This window comes from Ochotona curzoniae, unplaced genomic scaffold (assembly GCF_017591425.1).
Source record: "Ochotona curzoniae isolate NIBS_2020 unplaced genomic scaffold, NIBS_Ocur_1.0 contig_3819, whole genome shotgun sequence".
NCBI lineage: Eukaryota > Metazoa > Chordata > Mammalia > Lagomorpha > Ochotonidae > Ochotona > Ochotona curzoniae.
This window is the reverse complement of record NW_024466004.1, coordinates 12105233-12121810: the sequence shown is the minus strand read 5'-3', so window position 1 is coordinate 12121810 and position 16578 is coordinate 12105233. Positions and strand designations below refer to the sequence as shown.

The following is a 16578-nucleotide window of genomic DNA, read 5'->3' as shown; positions in this document are numbered from 1 at the left end:
CTTCATTAGCAGTTAAAAATGCATGACACTTTAAATAAATAAAACAAACAAGAAGAGGACGTGGAGTTTTGCAAAATACATGAGAAGAGGACAAGGGACTGCTGTAAAAGTGACATTTTATAGAGAGGATCAAAAGAATGAAAGAAATTCCCATCAATAACATTGAGTTTCAAAAGCAGTTAGACTATTGACAAAATGGCATTTCAGTAACTCACGTTGAAATAGGGTCACCAAGAGTGAGATCGCCAGGTCAAGTGCACTGAGAGAAGGGAGAAGGAAAGATCTTGCCTGTTTGAAGAGAATGTTACTGATAGGAACATGGGACTGACTGAAAGTGGATTTCCCAGTCCAGTACCTGAATTCCAAGGCAATTCAAAGAAGAAGAAACTCCAAAACAACATTCCTCAAATTATTCTCAAATATTTAATAGGAAGCAATTCTGTCAAACTCTCTATAAGGTTAGTATAATTTGGATACCAAAACCAAAGAGATGGCATGAAAAGAAAACTACAGTGTCATGTCCTCAATAAATATAGATGCAAAGATTCTCAGCAAGATACTAGCAAATCAAGTCTGAACGTAATCAAGAAAGATCATGCATCACAATCAAGTTGATTTTTATCCCAGAAATGCAAAGGTGGCTCAACCTCCACAGATCAAAAAAACATCATAAATCACCTCAATAGCATGAAAGACAAAAACCAGATGGCCTTCTCACTAGAGGCAGAGACAGCATTTGATAAGATTCAGCATGCCCTCATGACAAAACCTGTCCAAAAATTGCACATAGAAGCAACAATCCCCAAAATTAGGAAGGCTGTGCATCACAAACTAAAAACAATCAATCTAGTTGGGAACTGCACTAAGAATTGCAATTGACAGTTTTCAAAGGAAGAAGTACAAATGGGCAACAAACTTTCAAAAAAACTGCTCTGTGTCACTAGTCATCAAGGAAATGCCAATCAAAACCACCATTAACTATCACCTCACACTTGTCAGAATGGCTAAAAGTCAAAACATAAGGAGTAACAAATCCTGATGAAGAAAGGACAAATACACTATTGGCAGCTATGTAAATTAGTACAGCCTCTGTGGGAAACAATATTGAAATTTATTTAAAAAAAAAAAAACTAGAAAGACTTGCCATATACACTACCAGGAATATACTCAAAAGATGCCAACACCTTGAATCAAAAAGACACCTACACCATCCTGTCGAAGCTAAAATTTTAAAAAGTAAGAAAGAAAAAAGAAATAAATGTCTGTATGTATCAGTATTGAAAACACAGATATGTAAAACCTTGTTTTGTACCTTTATCAAACCAATGATAAGTGTCTTACTGAGCTGAGCACCAAAGGTCAGGATAAAGAATTGGGTAGCAATAGAACCTTCAGCACATTTGGGCATATTAGCTTCACAGACTAGCATCCTAAAGAGAAGCAACATATTGCCAAGTATATGGAGAAATTGGGCAGTGATGATGAGCTTAAAAGGCTTTATAATTGGAACAAATCAGAGATGCAGTGAGCCACCTATTAAGACCAGTGGGAGGAACTTGAAACAACTCAACAATACCAAGTTAATGATAATTACATCAGGAGGCTCACCCACCATCGCCAACATTGAAAAGCCCTTCCTGGAATGGATTGGTAACCCTGGAAAAAGGAAATAATCCTAGATTCTACTGAACTGATCCTGATTGCTCAAATTAAAATTTATTTTACAAAGTAATTGTGGTCTTAAAAGTAAGATTATGTGGAACCACAGAGGTAAGAATACATAAAAATTGTGAAAAAGAAATATGATAAAGTTTCTTTGATGCAATTTTTAAACTCTGTGCCTACGTTTCTCATACCCTGCATTTTCATTTGCCTTGAAGGTTTTGGAGACTTAGTCTTATATATATAAGGACAATAACCTAGCTAAACATAATTAGAGCACACAAGAAAATGAGTTTTGATTGTAGAACTCAGTAAAGTAGGTTTTAAATATTAAACTTTAAGACCAATTTATTCTGATTTTCAGAAGTGCCAGGGAACAAGCAAATTGCCAGTAGCTGAATGAGAGAAGAACCCTGAGGTTATAAAAAGGCCCAGGAGGCAGCTGTTTCTACTTACTTTTATCCAAAAAGGAAAATCAAGGTCAAAACTAAATAATGATTGAAAACAGTTCAAATTTAGTACATAAGATGCTATTATGTTTCCATACAGTTGAATTTTGATGTATATTTGTGTACAAATATTAATAATTATAAACATCTTAGATTTTGGTTATTTATATATGTTTGACAAATATGAATAAAATGTGGACATACTATAATACATGCCATTATCCAAAATATCATTTTGGATATGTTAGATGAATACACATCTATTTATAAATTTTTTAAATTATACATACATATTCTTAAATTATTCATCTAGCGTCTACTGGGTTAATCTGGTTCAGAGTGAGCCTAACTACTTGATCCGCACTGTACAACTCAAGCATAAAGATAGAAAAAACATACCACACTAACCGGCAGATGTTGAGCTGTACCTGCCATGTGCCCTGAGTCAGAGGAGTGAACTAAACAAGCTGCCCATCCCAAAAATAAAAAAGTACAAGATGCTAGCATTAACTGGGTCAAGTTGTACATTTCAACTAACAGAACAGATGATTTGTCACAGAGTCAGAAAAATTAAATAAGAACGTCATGGGAATCAGCACCCAGATGCAATAAGACCAACAAGATTGACTGATTGCATCATTGGCAAGCTGACATAAAGACAGATGAACGGGACAGCAAAAGCACTGTTGCATGAGACCACTTAGCGTGATGTTGAACAAGAAGGCTTCCAGGTAAACTGAAGCCCACTTATACTTGTGATGGGTCTCACACTGTTTCCCTGGATGTAACTGGGCACCCCACCAGCTACTGAAAGTAGGAATTTATCACTGTTGCATCTGTCCAGTTCCTAAAGCAGTACCAGATACAAAGCGGGATATAATTTATATTCAATTCAAATTTAACTTCAATTATGTTTGGATTAAATTTCAATTTTAGAACCCACAGAAAAGGGGTGGGCATTTAACCTGTGGTTAAGATACTGTCTAGGGACCCAGCACAGTAGCCTAGCAGCTTAAGTCCTCACTTTGCATGTGCCAGGACCCCACATGGGTGCCAGTTCTAATACCAATATGCCAGCTTCCCATCCAACTCCCTGCCTGTGACCTGGGAGGGCAGTAGAGGATGGTCCAAAGCATTGGGACCCTGCACACATGTGGGAGACACAGAGGAGGCTCCAGGTTCCTGGCTTCAGATCAGTGCAGCTCTGGCCGTTGTGGCCAGTTGGGGAGTGAATCAACAGACAGAAGATCTTCTTCTCTGTCTCTCCTCCTCTCTGAATATCTGACCTTCAATAAAAATAAAATAAAATCTTTAAACAACAAAAAAGATACTGGCTAGGATGGATGAGTCTGTCATCAGATTAGTTGGATTCAGTTCCCGGCTCCAATTCCAAAATCTGGCTTCCTGCTAATACAGACATGGCAAACTCTAGTGAGGACTTGGGTTCCTGCCACCCATGTGAGAGCTCAGGGCTCCTGCCTTTGGCCCCAATCCAGTATTTTCTGGTATTTGGACAATTAACCAGAAAATGGAAATACTCTGTGTGTATGCGTGTGTGTGTGTCCATTCCTCTAATGCTGTCTTCAACAAATGTTTAGCTCACAGATAAGAAATAAAGGCAAAGCTAGAAATGAAGAACATAATTTGCAATGTCATGTGTTATGGAAATATTTGCCCAACTTTTTCAACCACTTATCAGACTAAATGAAGTAGTTATACAGATTCCACATTTTCATTCCTAAATTATTCTATCAGATGACTTGAAGAGGTCTAAAGCAATGAAAGAAAATTTTCCTCAAAGCTTCCTCTAGCTCAGTGAGTTTAGCAAGTAAGGATGAATTAAACAATAAACAATCTTTAGTTCAGATTGTGTAAATGAACGATCTTTACATGGCTTCAAAAACTGCCACTTGGACAGGAAAATATTACCAGGATCAAGGTCCTAATGGAAGAAGCTGACTTCATTCTGTAGGGCACTATCTGCTATTGATCCCCAAGACCAATGTGTCTGAGAGAACACTTGGCGTAAGATATCAAATAATGTGATCAACTGGGATATGAGAAGAAACGATTACAAAGTTAGTGCATATTTGATTCCATCTTTAAAATAGAAGAGCCATCATAGTTGGTCAACAGGCTGATCCTCTGCCTGAGGTGCCAGCATCCCGTGTTCACGTTGCAGATGCTGGCACCTCCAGTCCAATCCCCTGCTTAAGGACTGGGAAAGCAGGGGAGGATGGCTCAAGTCCTTGAGTCCTTGCACCCATGTGGGAGACCCAGAAGAAATCCCTGGCTCCTGGCTTCAAATCAGCTCAGTTCTAGGTGTTGTAATCTTCTTGGGAGTGAACAAGAGGATGAAAGTTCTCTCTCTCTCGCTTTCACCCTCTCTTTCTGCCTCCCTCCATCCCTCCACCCCTCCCATAAATCTACCTTTCAAATAAAAACAAATAAATATATAAGACAGAAATATGGCATACTAATATTTAATACACAGTTCAGTGGTGTTACCTGTGCATCACCTATATTGAAGTTATGTGTTCTGGAAAAGATGTTTTCAGTACAGGGGTGGAGTATCTTTACAGTGTGATAACAACCACTTTAGACTTTATCAAGGATTCCTTTTAGGAAGCAGGGTAAAGAGAAATCTATAGCTTCGTTAGCACCTTCTGTATAAGAAGGACAGAATAACAAGTTTTTATCCCTTTGAATCTCCACAATTACACTAACATATTTGGCACCGTTCCTGGCATGCAAGTTAGGAAACAGAGATCCACAGAAGTTAAGTATCCAGCTCTGAGCCACAAACGTGGTGTCAGTGAAGAGCCTGTTACCAACTTGTGTGTTCTTTTCCTTCAAACACAAATTATAAAGAATCTCCAACTCTGAGACACTAACTAAGAGATTCAACACTGCAGAATTTGCTCCTGTGTTAAGACAAGCTCCCCATGGAAAGCTCTATGAGATAAACTCATACTCTTTAAGCACCCCAAAGGGTTGAATATTGCTAATTATGCCGACCGAAGTCCATGCGAAAATGTAGATATATGTTTCATAAGTTACTCTGTTATCAAATTAACTTTTAAAAATCAAGTCTTCCCCCATTCAATTGAGAAAATGTGTCCCCATTGCATCCATTAAACAAATTTCGGTAACCATCACAATTGTATGTGTAAGAGACAAAAAAGAGAAACAGAGAGGGCAGCAGGAGACAGCGGACAAACACTACAACGACTCAATTACAAAGTTCAGAAGTACATCAACAGAGGAGACACTAAGTCAGCTTCAACTGCTAAGAAAACAGCATCTGTGAATCATTACTGCAGTTACCTTTGTCAATTTCATTTCAAGAACATGGCTGCCGTGGATGCGACTGTCGAAGTGCGCTACTTCTTTGGAAGAGGACTTAACTTTGGCGATAATCTTCACATAGGAGAACACGATGACAGCCGTGGGCAGCAAGAGGCAGAAGAAGAGGATGTTCAGGATGAAAACCTGCCCCCCTACGGAGGCCTGGGCCAGCCACCAGTCCAGGGTGCACGAGGTTCCGAAGGGCTCAGGTGCGTAGTCCCCCAGACCCACCAGGGGCATGGTGGTCCAGAAGGAGGCATAGGCCCAGATGACCGCCAGGCAGATGTAGGCATGCCTTCTTTTCAGCCAAACCCCTGGAGGTGGAAGGAAAGCGTTACCTCGATGTAATCTGCCCTGTACCCAAATACCTCCCCTCGATACATCCAATTCCACCTCCAAAGATTTATTCCATTGAATTCTGGGAGACGTGAGCAGGTAACTGAAGCCTGAGGGAGAGTGCAGTGAAGGGGGACGCGTTCCAGAACCCGGGCCTGTCTCCAGGAGAGTAATTCTGCAGAGATTTCACAAGGAAGGTTTTCTCTAGGCACCTGGGAGCTTTGCAAAGGAGAAGTGACAAAGGCTGGGAAAAGGGAACAGTCCAAAGATGAATGGATGCTGAAGATGTGATGGCTCTTAGGGAAAACATCTCAAAAGCACGTGTCAGGGATCAAGGGAAGGGGAGTTCTCTCTGGGAGAGGAGTGAGAAATCACAAAATATCACCATGTCTTCTAAATGTCCTTCTTCTTGAGAACTCTCACGTGTATAATTTATTTCTAAGAACTCGTTCAGTGAGGGCTGGTAGATTTTGTTCATTATACTACAAAAAGTGGTTGACTGTCATTGGTGATTTATTTGAATCTTCAAATATTATTCATGTAGCCAAAAAAAGAAAAAGGAAAGACAGAGAATCTAAATAGGTAGCATGATGGTCTTTCTACAAATGAAATTCTGTGAAAATATTTTCAGGAAGACTAGAAAAAAAAAATGAGCTCCACTTTTTAGCTCTATTTTTTTTTTTTTTTAGCAAAAGGAAATTCCAAGGGATAGAAACAAGGCAATCATCTAATCTGAGAAACACAAGTGATTTTTTTGTTTTCCAAAGTTCAACACAGCTACCACCACCGTTAGTTCAGCTTGATAAAGTGCTGTATCCTGCACAGGAAATTGCCTGCACACCTGACTCATCACCTCAAATAAGGCGGCTAGCGAGGGAATTCTTACTGCCTTGGTTATGCTAGAGTAGGTAAAAATATATATCTATATATAAAAGCTAAATGATTTCTTCAATGTAGAGTCGGGGCCTGCCTCTACTTGGTACATGATGAAGTTTGGGCAGTTTAGTACACCCTAATTATCACTGCTAGTATTTAAGCTTACTCATATACTCTTTCTGGATGTTCGGAATTCTTCGTAGTAAAATCAAGGGAAGGATCAAATGCTTACAGGTTTTGAAAAGGGTTAAGGGTTGTCATGTAAGAACCTGCTTTGCAAACTGAGAAAAGCACCATTCCATCACAAATGTTTATTCCTGTATGTTTGTCTAGTTTGGCACAAGGAACATAGCAGATGCTTTCTATACGCTATTGTCTCTGTTCCCTCACATACATAGTATTTTGCATAATGAAACCTGTCAAGCCCAACCAGATATGAGTAGCACACATGTCGCCACAACACAAGTCAACTTTGGGTTTTCCATTGTAATGGATAAAACATTGGCAGAAATGCTCATAATTATGGGAATGTGCATATATGCATACTTATAAGCGTTTATGGTTAAGGTTACTTAGTGAGGTGTTTTATACTTACATTCGAGTATGGTGAAAGGCTGTCAAGTACAGGAGGGAGTAGATTAGTAGATTGGCTCTGTGTTGCTCCAGAAGTCAGAACTAGGACCAATGGGTGGAGGTTACTGGGAGGCAGTTTTGTCTCAATATAAGGAATAACATTGTAACAATGAGAGCAGACCAATCAGAGAATGGGCTGCCTTGTGCAGTAGTAATCTCCCCGTCACTGGTCACTGGAATTATTCAAGAAGAGGCCAAATAGTCGTCCCTCAGGATGCATTTACACAGCTTACCACAAAACTGGGAGAAAGGTCTATATGTCCCCAAGTGACCTTTCGATTCCAACCTTCTAGACTGTGTGGAAAGTTCCATAGTGCTTCAGATCAAATTATGAAGCTGTACTGTTGAGGTTTAATATTAGAGGAGGCATAAAGTATATATAGTTTTCTTACAGAGCTGTGCCCTGCAATGAGTCTGGCAGTGTAGAGCGTCATTTCTTTAACTGACACAAAGCCTAACCTCAAGAATAGATTTGCAAACAGAAATGCGAAGGTTTAATCTCTCTTGAATACTTCAAGGAAATACTTTTGCCTTCTTATCTATAAGATCAATGGTTGAATTTAAAATCTGCTTAGTTTGACCAGAAATAAGATTTACAAATTATATTTTCATGTCTAGAATATGTATGATTGTATATTTTTAATCTTATGGAAACACTGATGATCTGGGCTATTTATATTGGATGATTTAAATGTTTAGAAAAAGATATGCATTTTTTAATGAAGACTGAATCGTGAAGACAATGGTTCATGACCCTCCCTCCCACCAATCCATGAATGGTTTTTTGAGAGTTTGGGGTCTATAATGGAAAAGTCAACCACAATGATAGCATGACAGCTCAACTTTGTTTTTTTCCACCTTGGTCTCCTGGCTATACTCTCGTCCTGTGGTCCCAGCCACTCTGATTGACAGATCACTGCAATGATAGCAGCTTTATCCAGAAGTCTGTACTATTACCTGGCTGTAGCTGACTCTCAATGTTAAAGTTAAAAATGTCTTTTCACATTCAACAGATTTCCAAAACCTCAATAAGCAAAGTATTAAAAAATCACATTTCACTAGCCAAATCATTTAATTATTTAAAAATACTTGAACTTTAAAAACATGTTTAACTGCTGGCTTCACTTCATCAATTCCTTTTACTCATATTTCTACTTACTGATAACAAAAGAATGGGAAGTCGTATTTCAGTATGTGTGCCTTTTTACATAGGAACAGTTACATGGTTCTTTAACTTGAAACTGAATGTTTTGGAACTTATCTCTGATATCATAGGAATCTTAAATCCTCAGGGAGAATCAGAAGTTTTATCCATAATCATAGTTTCTACATGGAAAATCAGATAAGCATCTTGGGTCTAACATCCTTTCAATGCACTTTATTTCTTTTGGTTTTTGTGGCAGAACATGTTAGAAGTTTATGCAGTTATATAAAGAGAAGTATACTATTTAAAATATTATAACCAAAACATGAGATATCACTATGAAAAGTATTAAAAGAAATCTGTGTTGACAAAGGGTTCAAATACTTCAACATTCATCAGCACAAGATAAGCGATAAATAGAAACATTCAATCTCTGAGGTTATTAACAATGTGTTTATTAACTGTGTGACAGTGATTCCACCCAGCTTTGAGAATCAGAAAGTGAGAAACCTTCCAGCTTACCATACGACAGATAGCAGATTTTCAGGTACCGATCCAGGCTGACAGCCGTCATGGTGATAAGGCTTCCACAGCCAAAGAAAAATCCAGCCCATCCGTACCAACGGCAACCAATCCAGCCAAACACCCAACGGTGACAGAAGCAGGAGATGATGGTGAACGGCTTGCCTACGACTAGAGCACCAAGCAAGTTGTCAGGGGGAAGAGCCCTCCGGTGACAAGGTGCCTCCCGACCTCAGGTCACCTGGCCCCTCCTCTTCCGGAAGCACAGAGGCACACCCCGACATGCTTCAGCACACAGAACTGCTGTCCTAATGAAATTCGAAGATCTCAGAACAGACTGAGATTGAAAACCTCTCTTGATCATTTCAGTCATCTCAATAAGCAAAGATAATAAAATCATTCAAGGAAATTTCAATGTAAATATCACTAGAAGGAACCAGCTTAAAGGGAACCAGCTTCAGGAAGTGCAGGGACTACTTCAATGGGTAGTGGCAACAATCTGGACACTTTTGATGTTTTACTGAAGCGGTTCATTTGAACCCTAAGAGAAAATAGCAATGTTTACACTGATTTCCCCTCTAGAGTGCCCAAGATCGCATTATTTTTTTCTCCATCGAATATTAGACATTCCAAGCTGATGGATAAAAGAATATTCATTGAAAAGAGGTTTGTAGCATGCACATCTGGATGTGTTCAACTTCAGAAATCTCATCTAGAACCCGAGAATCTCCCAAACAAGAATCTGATTAGCTTTTCTGCAAAACAAATAGGTTAAAATACTTACATAATCAACAATATTGAAGAAGCTATTATATATGCTTCTTGGCAGTCAAAATTGGAGGCTGTAAACATTTTTAAACATTCATAAACGTATCAGAGTTTGTATGTAATACCATTTTCCAAATGAGTTTCAATATAAAACCCTGCACACATTCCATCCATTATCCCTTAGGAAACACTGCTCCTCAGACGACAAAGTGTACTCTCATTGAACTACAAAAAATTCATTAACATAAGGCATGAGCCCAGAATTCAGCAGTAATTTGATGCGAAATTCTTAGTTCTTTAAATAACATTCAAATATCCAACAAGGAAACCTGTTCAATTCAAAGATGGTTGAGAGTCGACTTCCCAATAATTATAATTTGACCCAGTTAGTTTCTTAATTTATGGTAGTATTTCTCTAGGATTTCTAAGTCAGTGGTGACTAGAGATCATCGTACAAGGAACAGCAGGCTGAAAGGCTAGGGGCCTCAGATGGGGTGGACAAGCCAAGATGTAATGGGATAACTGTAGTGTTGGTTGTGCCTAAAACAATGACAGCAAGAGCTGCTTTGAGCTCTCTGCTTCATCAGGGTTTTGGTGAGTTGCTGCGATGTGCTCTAGTAAGTCTCCTCCAAACATCGCCACATGTTAGGATCACTGGAGAAATTGCTTTGCTTCATTCATTTAAAAATCAATGTCGAGAACAGCCTTCAGATACGCTGAGATCGTTTATCTGGAATGAGCCAGGCATCAGTATCCTTTTTAGACTCTCCAGGTTGCTGTATTAAGCATTCACAATTGTCAACCTTCGGTATTCTCACAGCAATATTAGCTGCACAGGTGAGCAGCATTCTCTGGGTTGTGCTACTTGTAAGTGCCTGCAATTGAATGTAGCTGAGTAAGGGGGAAAAAAGGCAGCCAAAACTTGAGGTTTATTGGAAGGGAAAGTACATTACAGACGTTCTGACTGATCTGATTTAATCAGCAAAAGCTGTCGCTTGAAAGGTAATGCTTTCTGATTAATTGCTGTAAAGACGTGCAGAGGAATGAAGAGGGTTGTGCCATTTTAAAGCTGACTCACTTGGTTGAGAGTGTTTTCGATGTTTCAGGCCAATTAAAGACAGTTTCATCCAAGCCTAGGCTAATTCAGCCTTAAGCAGGAGTCTGGCATTATCCGCTGGTGAAGGATGAAGTTGAAATGACAGGTTTCACTCAGGCATTTCATCTCAGTACCCGGAGAGAACCTCCAGGGGCCTTCTGGCTGAGTGCGCTGGGAAAGTTATCATTGGTGTTGCTACACCGCCATCGTGTGGCAACGTCTAAAATGACAATCATTTGTAACTACGGGTCAGCAGATGCATCCTATTTTCACAGGAGTCATGCTCCTGTTAATAAGCAATGTGCGTTTATTTACCTTAGGATCAGCTGATACTGAAACCTTCCCATTTCGAGTAAAATATCTCCCAAATAACTAAGACCACAACATGTATAATGCTAAAGAAGAAGTAGTGATTTTGTAGATTGGGGCTGAAAATTTCACTTAGGAACAAAGAATTAAATATAGGAGAACATTTGAAGAAGAGAACTTTAGATGAGAAATTGCTGAAAGGTTTTTAGTGGTAAAAGAAGTGAATATGTGTTGTTCAAACACAATTTCCCAGCTCTAACCAAAACCATGTGCTAATCAGCAGACAGTGGAATCCAAAGACTTATTAGGAGCACTGGAATTTTATAGCAGAAACTGATGGGAGGTGATCTACCCAAATATCTTTCATCCTTTGAGTGAATTATATTTAAAGAGAGAGAGTATTCCAACTTTTCCTTATTGTGTTGTCATAGAAGCAGAACCAGCAAAAAAGAAACTAGCTCTTCTCAATTTGGGACATACATTGATTCCATGGGAGATTCCAATTTCAAACATCCCGAGATCCATGTTACATTTCCAAACACTTAAAGTCAAAACATCTTGGTGAGGGATCATGAAGCATGTTTTGGTTTCTCAGGCGGTCAAACCTGAGAACCACTGAGCCATTAGCTTTCTGTGCCTGCATTCTCTCCTGACTCACAACCACCAGCAGCCAAGCAGTCCTCCCCACTTCTATTCCCCTCAGAGCTGTGCTGCCACTCACCCTTCAGGACCCCACTCGAGACCACCTGCCAAGGGAGAGCATACAAAGACACGGCGCTCCAAGCGGTGGCCAAAACCCTCCCAATGAGCTTGATCTCTGCGTGGCTGACCTCACTGCACACCTTACGCCTGGCACTTAGGAAAGATTGAATGGATGTTGAGTGAATGATTTCTGCAGCCCAAAAACACTTACCACGACCTCTGGAAAGATGCTTTGCGGAGGAGAAGCAGAGCCAGTGCGTACACTAGAAAAGGAAATTGTTTAGACCCGCAAGAAGCAGACGGCAGGGCTGTGTTTACCTGAAATCCCCAGATCACAGACTGCTAAGTTGATAGTCATGATTTCAGCTGGTCTGAGCTTCTTCTTTCGTCTAGAAGACATATAAAGGACATACCCATTTCCAAATGTGGACAGAATCCCTACAAAGAAAAATAAAAAAAGCCTCATCGTTAAAACCATCATTTAGCATTTACTTGGATACGAAACACTCCTCAATTTAAAAAAAAAAAAATGGACACCATAGATTTGGAGGGCAGTGAGAGGACTCTAAACAAAAAGTCTAAATTAAGAAGATGGAATAAAGAGCATGAGTTGTGAGTGGGACACTGGCAAGGGAGGGGCTGCCTCCCAAGGGCTGGAGTCAGGGTCCTTGAGACTGAACTTACCCAGAAAATGGAACTGCTGACTCGCAGTCAGACTCCGCAGGGTGTGGGGATCCCAATGGCCAGCGTGGACCGGCCCCCAGGAATGAGCATGCTCCTCAGCCATTGTTACAGATGATTGGCTTGATAGAACTCCCTCCCTCTGATAAGTAGGGTTAAGCCCTTGGCTCTGGATCGAGTCTAACATGAAGCCAACAGGTGCCTTTTGTCTCACTGTGGGCTCCTTCAGGAGAGGCAGGGGCCAGGTGAGCCTGGCATAACCTCCTACAAAGGAAGGGTCATCTCCTAGCCGAGATCCCAGCACATCAGTCTCCTAAGGAGACCTGGACTCTGGGTGTGTGGCAGACAGGACCACTTTCATCTGCTGCTAAAATAGGTGTCAAGGGTAAGTGGGTGAAATCTGAGAACACAGGCACTCCCCCTCCCACCAAAGGGGAGAGAAAGTGACCCTCAACCCAGCAGACCTACCAACAACAGCATACATGTGTTCCCGCTTTCTTATATCCTGTCATTAACGAATGACTGATCGGCTTTCGCATTACAAGGAAACTGTCCACAAGTTCTTACAAACCCAGTTTAAATCCAAAATGACCCAATCCCTACTGACTTTATTTAAGAAAAGAATACACCTACTTCCATAGCTTAACATGTAGAGTAGATTTCCTCAGGAATTCTTGCTTCATAGAGTAGCTGTGTATAAATGAGAATCTGGTACAGCTGCCTTCGGTAGTAAGGAATAAGGAGAGTATTAACAGGAGAAACCCAGAGTTTTCTGTTTTAACTTTTACTTCTCCACCACAATTCATTTTGGGGGCAAGGAAAGGAATGTGTCTTTCAGCTGATGGTCTGAAACCACCAGGAACAGACTGCATTGTACTCTGAGAAACTTCTGACTCCCTGGAGTCAGTGCTGCTTAATGGTCCATTAAAACCTCTTTAGCTTTCTTAAAGCACAAGAGGGGAAAAGCAGAGGAGATTACAGAGTTCCAGAGCAAACCAACTAAAAGAGGCTCATGTCTCATAAAAGGAAACCAGATAACACAACGCACTGGAAAAATTAAATTGTGGAAACAGGGCTTGAAAAGTTATAAAACAAATGCCACCTGTGCTGTATCCCAAAAAGTTTTCAAACAATAAATATGCATATGCATTCCACATGAAAATTCATTTAAATCTCTGTCAAGAATATTTGCTTCTGATTTCCTCTTTCTAAAATGGTCTTTACTATCCCTATTTCATAGGCTTCACCCAGTGCCCAAAGTATTAACAAAACAGTCAACTCTGTTGACTTTATTTCCAAGGTCAATCTTATTCACCAGATGTGTTGTTAAAAAAAAAAAAATTGCAAGTTTGTCTTTAATGATAATTCAAGGAAAACAAGAAGGTAACGTGAGGACATTTTTAGATTATCAAAATCCCACATCTCTGTTTAATACCAGGAAAAAAAAAAAAAACATATCTAGACCATTGTTATACCAGGAATTTACCTAGGAGAGTGGAGCGTGCATCTCTAAATTTTTCTTTTACAATTCAAATGCAGATTTCTTTTCATCCCTAAGACCTTCAGTGTTTAACAAAGTTCACCAAAAGCATCCTTCTGGGTATATTTATAAAATCTGATCTTAGGAGAAGGTGAAAACCAGACTCCAGACCCAGCCCCAGGCTTCCGCCCGGTCCCTCGCCTCAGCTGACCCGCTGCTGGGCTGCGTGTTTGCCGCTGGGCCCAGCTCTAGGGTTCACCTGACCTGCTCCTTAGGGACTCTTGGAACGTGTTTTCCTGTCACTGCCTCAGCACCCCCACTCATCCTCCCTGCCATCCACTCCACCTGCCTCTCTCCCCAGACTGAGATGACTTTCTCCCTGTTTCATGTAGAGTCTGGAGAGGTTAAAGATGTTACTCTTTGGTTCACTTGCTGAGATAGATTGACTTCAATGTGTAAGGTGTTTGTTTTGCCAGCATTTTGAAAGCACTTACATTTAATAAAAACATAATGGAGATTTTACTGCAGGTAAGGCCCTCTTTCTTCAGCTTGCTTGTCCATTATTCCCTGCTATATTCTCAACTACTGAAAGAATAGCACAGAAAGCATAGAGAGACCGTATAGATCTGTGTTGGGAAAGGCACAGAGCGAAGGGCACAGGGTCCATCTGGAAGAAATGGACCTCAGAGAACTACAATGCTAACTAGAAAGACAAGGACCCAGAGGCTCACTTGGCGGCAGAATTTCTGACTGCACCGCATACATGAATGTTTCCTCAAACATTGACCATAGAGGAATCTTGAGAATTTTCTCATGAGTTTTGCCAATTTCAGGCGGTTAAATGAAAATCTTAGCAAGCAATAAATAGATGAGAGTAGAAGAGCATGGGGTGCCGGAAGAGCAGAGAATGCAGGACGAAAGGAAAAGCAGAGAGAAGCAGAGAAAGAACATGGGAGAAAGCAGATTTGACCCAAGAAAGATAAAGGCAAAGAGAGCTGAAAATATAACCCATCTGTACACGGTGCACCCAAATTTAGAATGAATTTAATTTTCAGGAAAATGTTATTGTCTAGACTGCCAATGCCCAATAGGATTATAACATAAAGCATAAGATGTGTACCATATGGCACAGATCTTTCAACTGTTTGTGGGAAAATGAATTCAAAAATAGAAAATACATTTTCCATCATGATTTACAGACCCCCTCACATGCATTTTTGAATTTTCTTTTAGCCACATTAAACAAAGTAAAAATAGGTTGGCACATCCATTTTGATAATATATTTTCTTTAGTCTAACATATTCAAAATAGTATGGGTTCAACATCTATTTGACATTTTCTAATTATTGCGAAGGTATTTTACATGTTTTTTTTCTGACACTGAGTCCTCAGGACCTGGTATGTATTTCTACTGCAGGATAGCTCAGTTTGAGGAAGTCCTGGCTCCTTTGTCCAGGAGCCCCTGGCGACCCCTGAATTCTTCCTGAAGCAGATGAATGCCTTTATGGATATGCATAACATCTTTCAATTGCACTCTGACTTCCACTTATTGCCAACACATTTCTGCATTTGTTACCAAAATCATTTAGCGATGCTGTTGTGATGCAACTTTACTTTTAGGAAAGTAAATTCAGTGTGTCTATGTTCCCTATACCTCTGGGCCAAAATTCCTTCTTTTATGAGAAGATGAGACTAAACTAGATGATTTCTAAGATTCATTCAGGCTAAAAAAAAAACCGTATGAATCTGTCAAAAGCATTTTTAAAAGATAGAAGTACTTTTAAAGTAAAATATTATTATCATTATTTTTCGCACTCAGATGATAAACCTAACACCGAAGTAAATAAAATGAAATATAGTCTTAAAACACAGAATTTTGCCATAACTAATCCATAGATTATCCATGAAACTTTTATCCCGAGTAATGAAGCTGATAGCCTATAGAATATTAACTGAGGGTCACAGCGCCATCAGACTACCTTCCTCCCACTGTTCATCACCAGCCAAATATCCACAAAGGCTAGAATATTTTGTGTAAGACTCTCACTCTACGTCCATGAATTTGCTAAATGCAGTATTCACGCAGAAAAATTAAGGAAACTTACCAATTATTGTAAGATAAAAGCCTGCCACTAAATCTGCTTCCCAGGAAAGTTTGGAAGCAAAAGGATCGCCATCTCGAAAGTAGCGTGGCAGGTGCTGGTCCTGAGGTAGAGCAGTGTCATTTAGTGCCATGCTGTTCTCAAGACACCAGGCATCTGAAAAACAAATCGGTGGAAATCTCTAAAGACCTGAATCAGTCAGTACGAATCATCTCAACAGGCTATCCTCTGTATTCAACCAAAAGACACACTCCCACAGGCCCACATGATTCTCGTTTTAATTATTGATGGGTATTTTCACATTCTCTTCAATGATCCAAATATATCAATACTTCGTAATTCATTCTGTGTCCTTCCCAAGCTTGCAACATTCTCTGCTCCCTCACACTGCCCTCACACCCACCTTGACTGATGAAGTTGAAAGACAATTGTCCATATTTACTATGCTTTAGCAATTTTGCAACGGTCT

General features: G+C 39.9%; 1 protein-coding gene across 1 annotated transcript in view; it reads right to left on the bottom strand.

Annotated features, from left to right (window-relative positions):
• The window catches only part of OPN5 (opsin 5), a 40214-nt gene extending 23889 nt beyond the window's left edge, over positions 1 to 16325 (bottom strand). The window contains exons 1-4 of the mRNA XM_040982991.1: positions 16113 to 16325; positions 12164 to 12283; positions 8971 to 9141; positions 5439 to 5773 (exon numbers count right to left, since the gene is read on the bottom strand). Coding sequence (XP_040838925.1) covers positions 5439 to 5773; positions 8971 to 9141; positions 12164 to 12283; positions 16113 to 16242 — 756 coding nt within the window. The 5' untranslated portion in view covers positions 16243 to 16325. The remainder of the gene's footprint in view (positions 1 to 5438; positions 5774 to 8970; positions 9142 to 12163; positions 12284 to 16112) is intronic.
• Between the last annotated feature and the right edge of the window lie 253 nt (positions 16326 to 16578).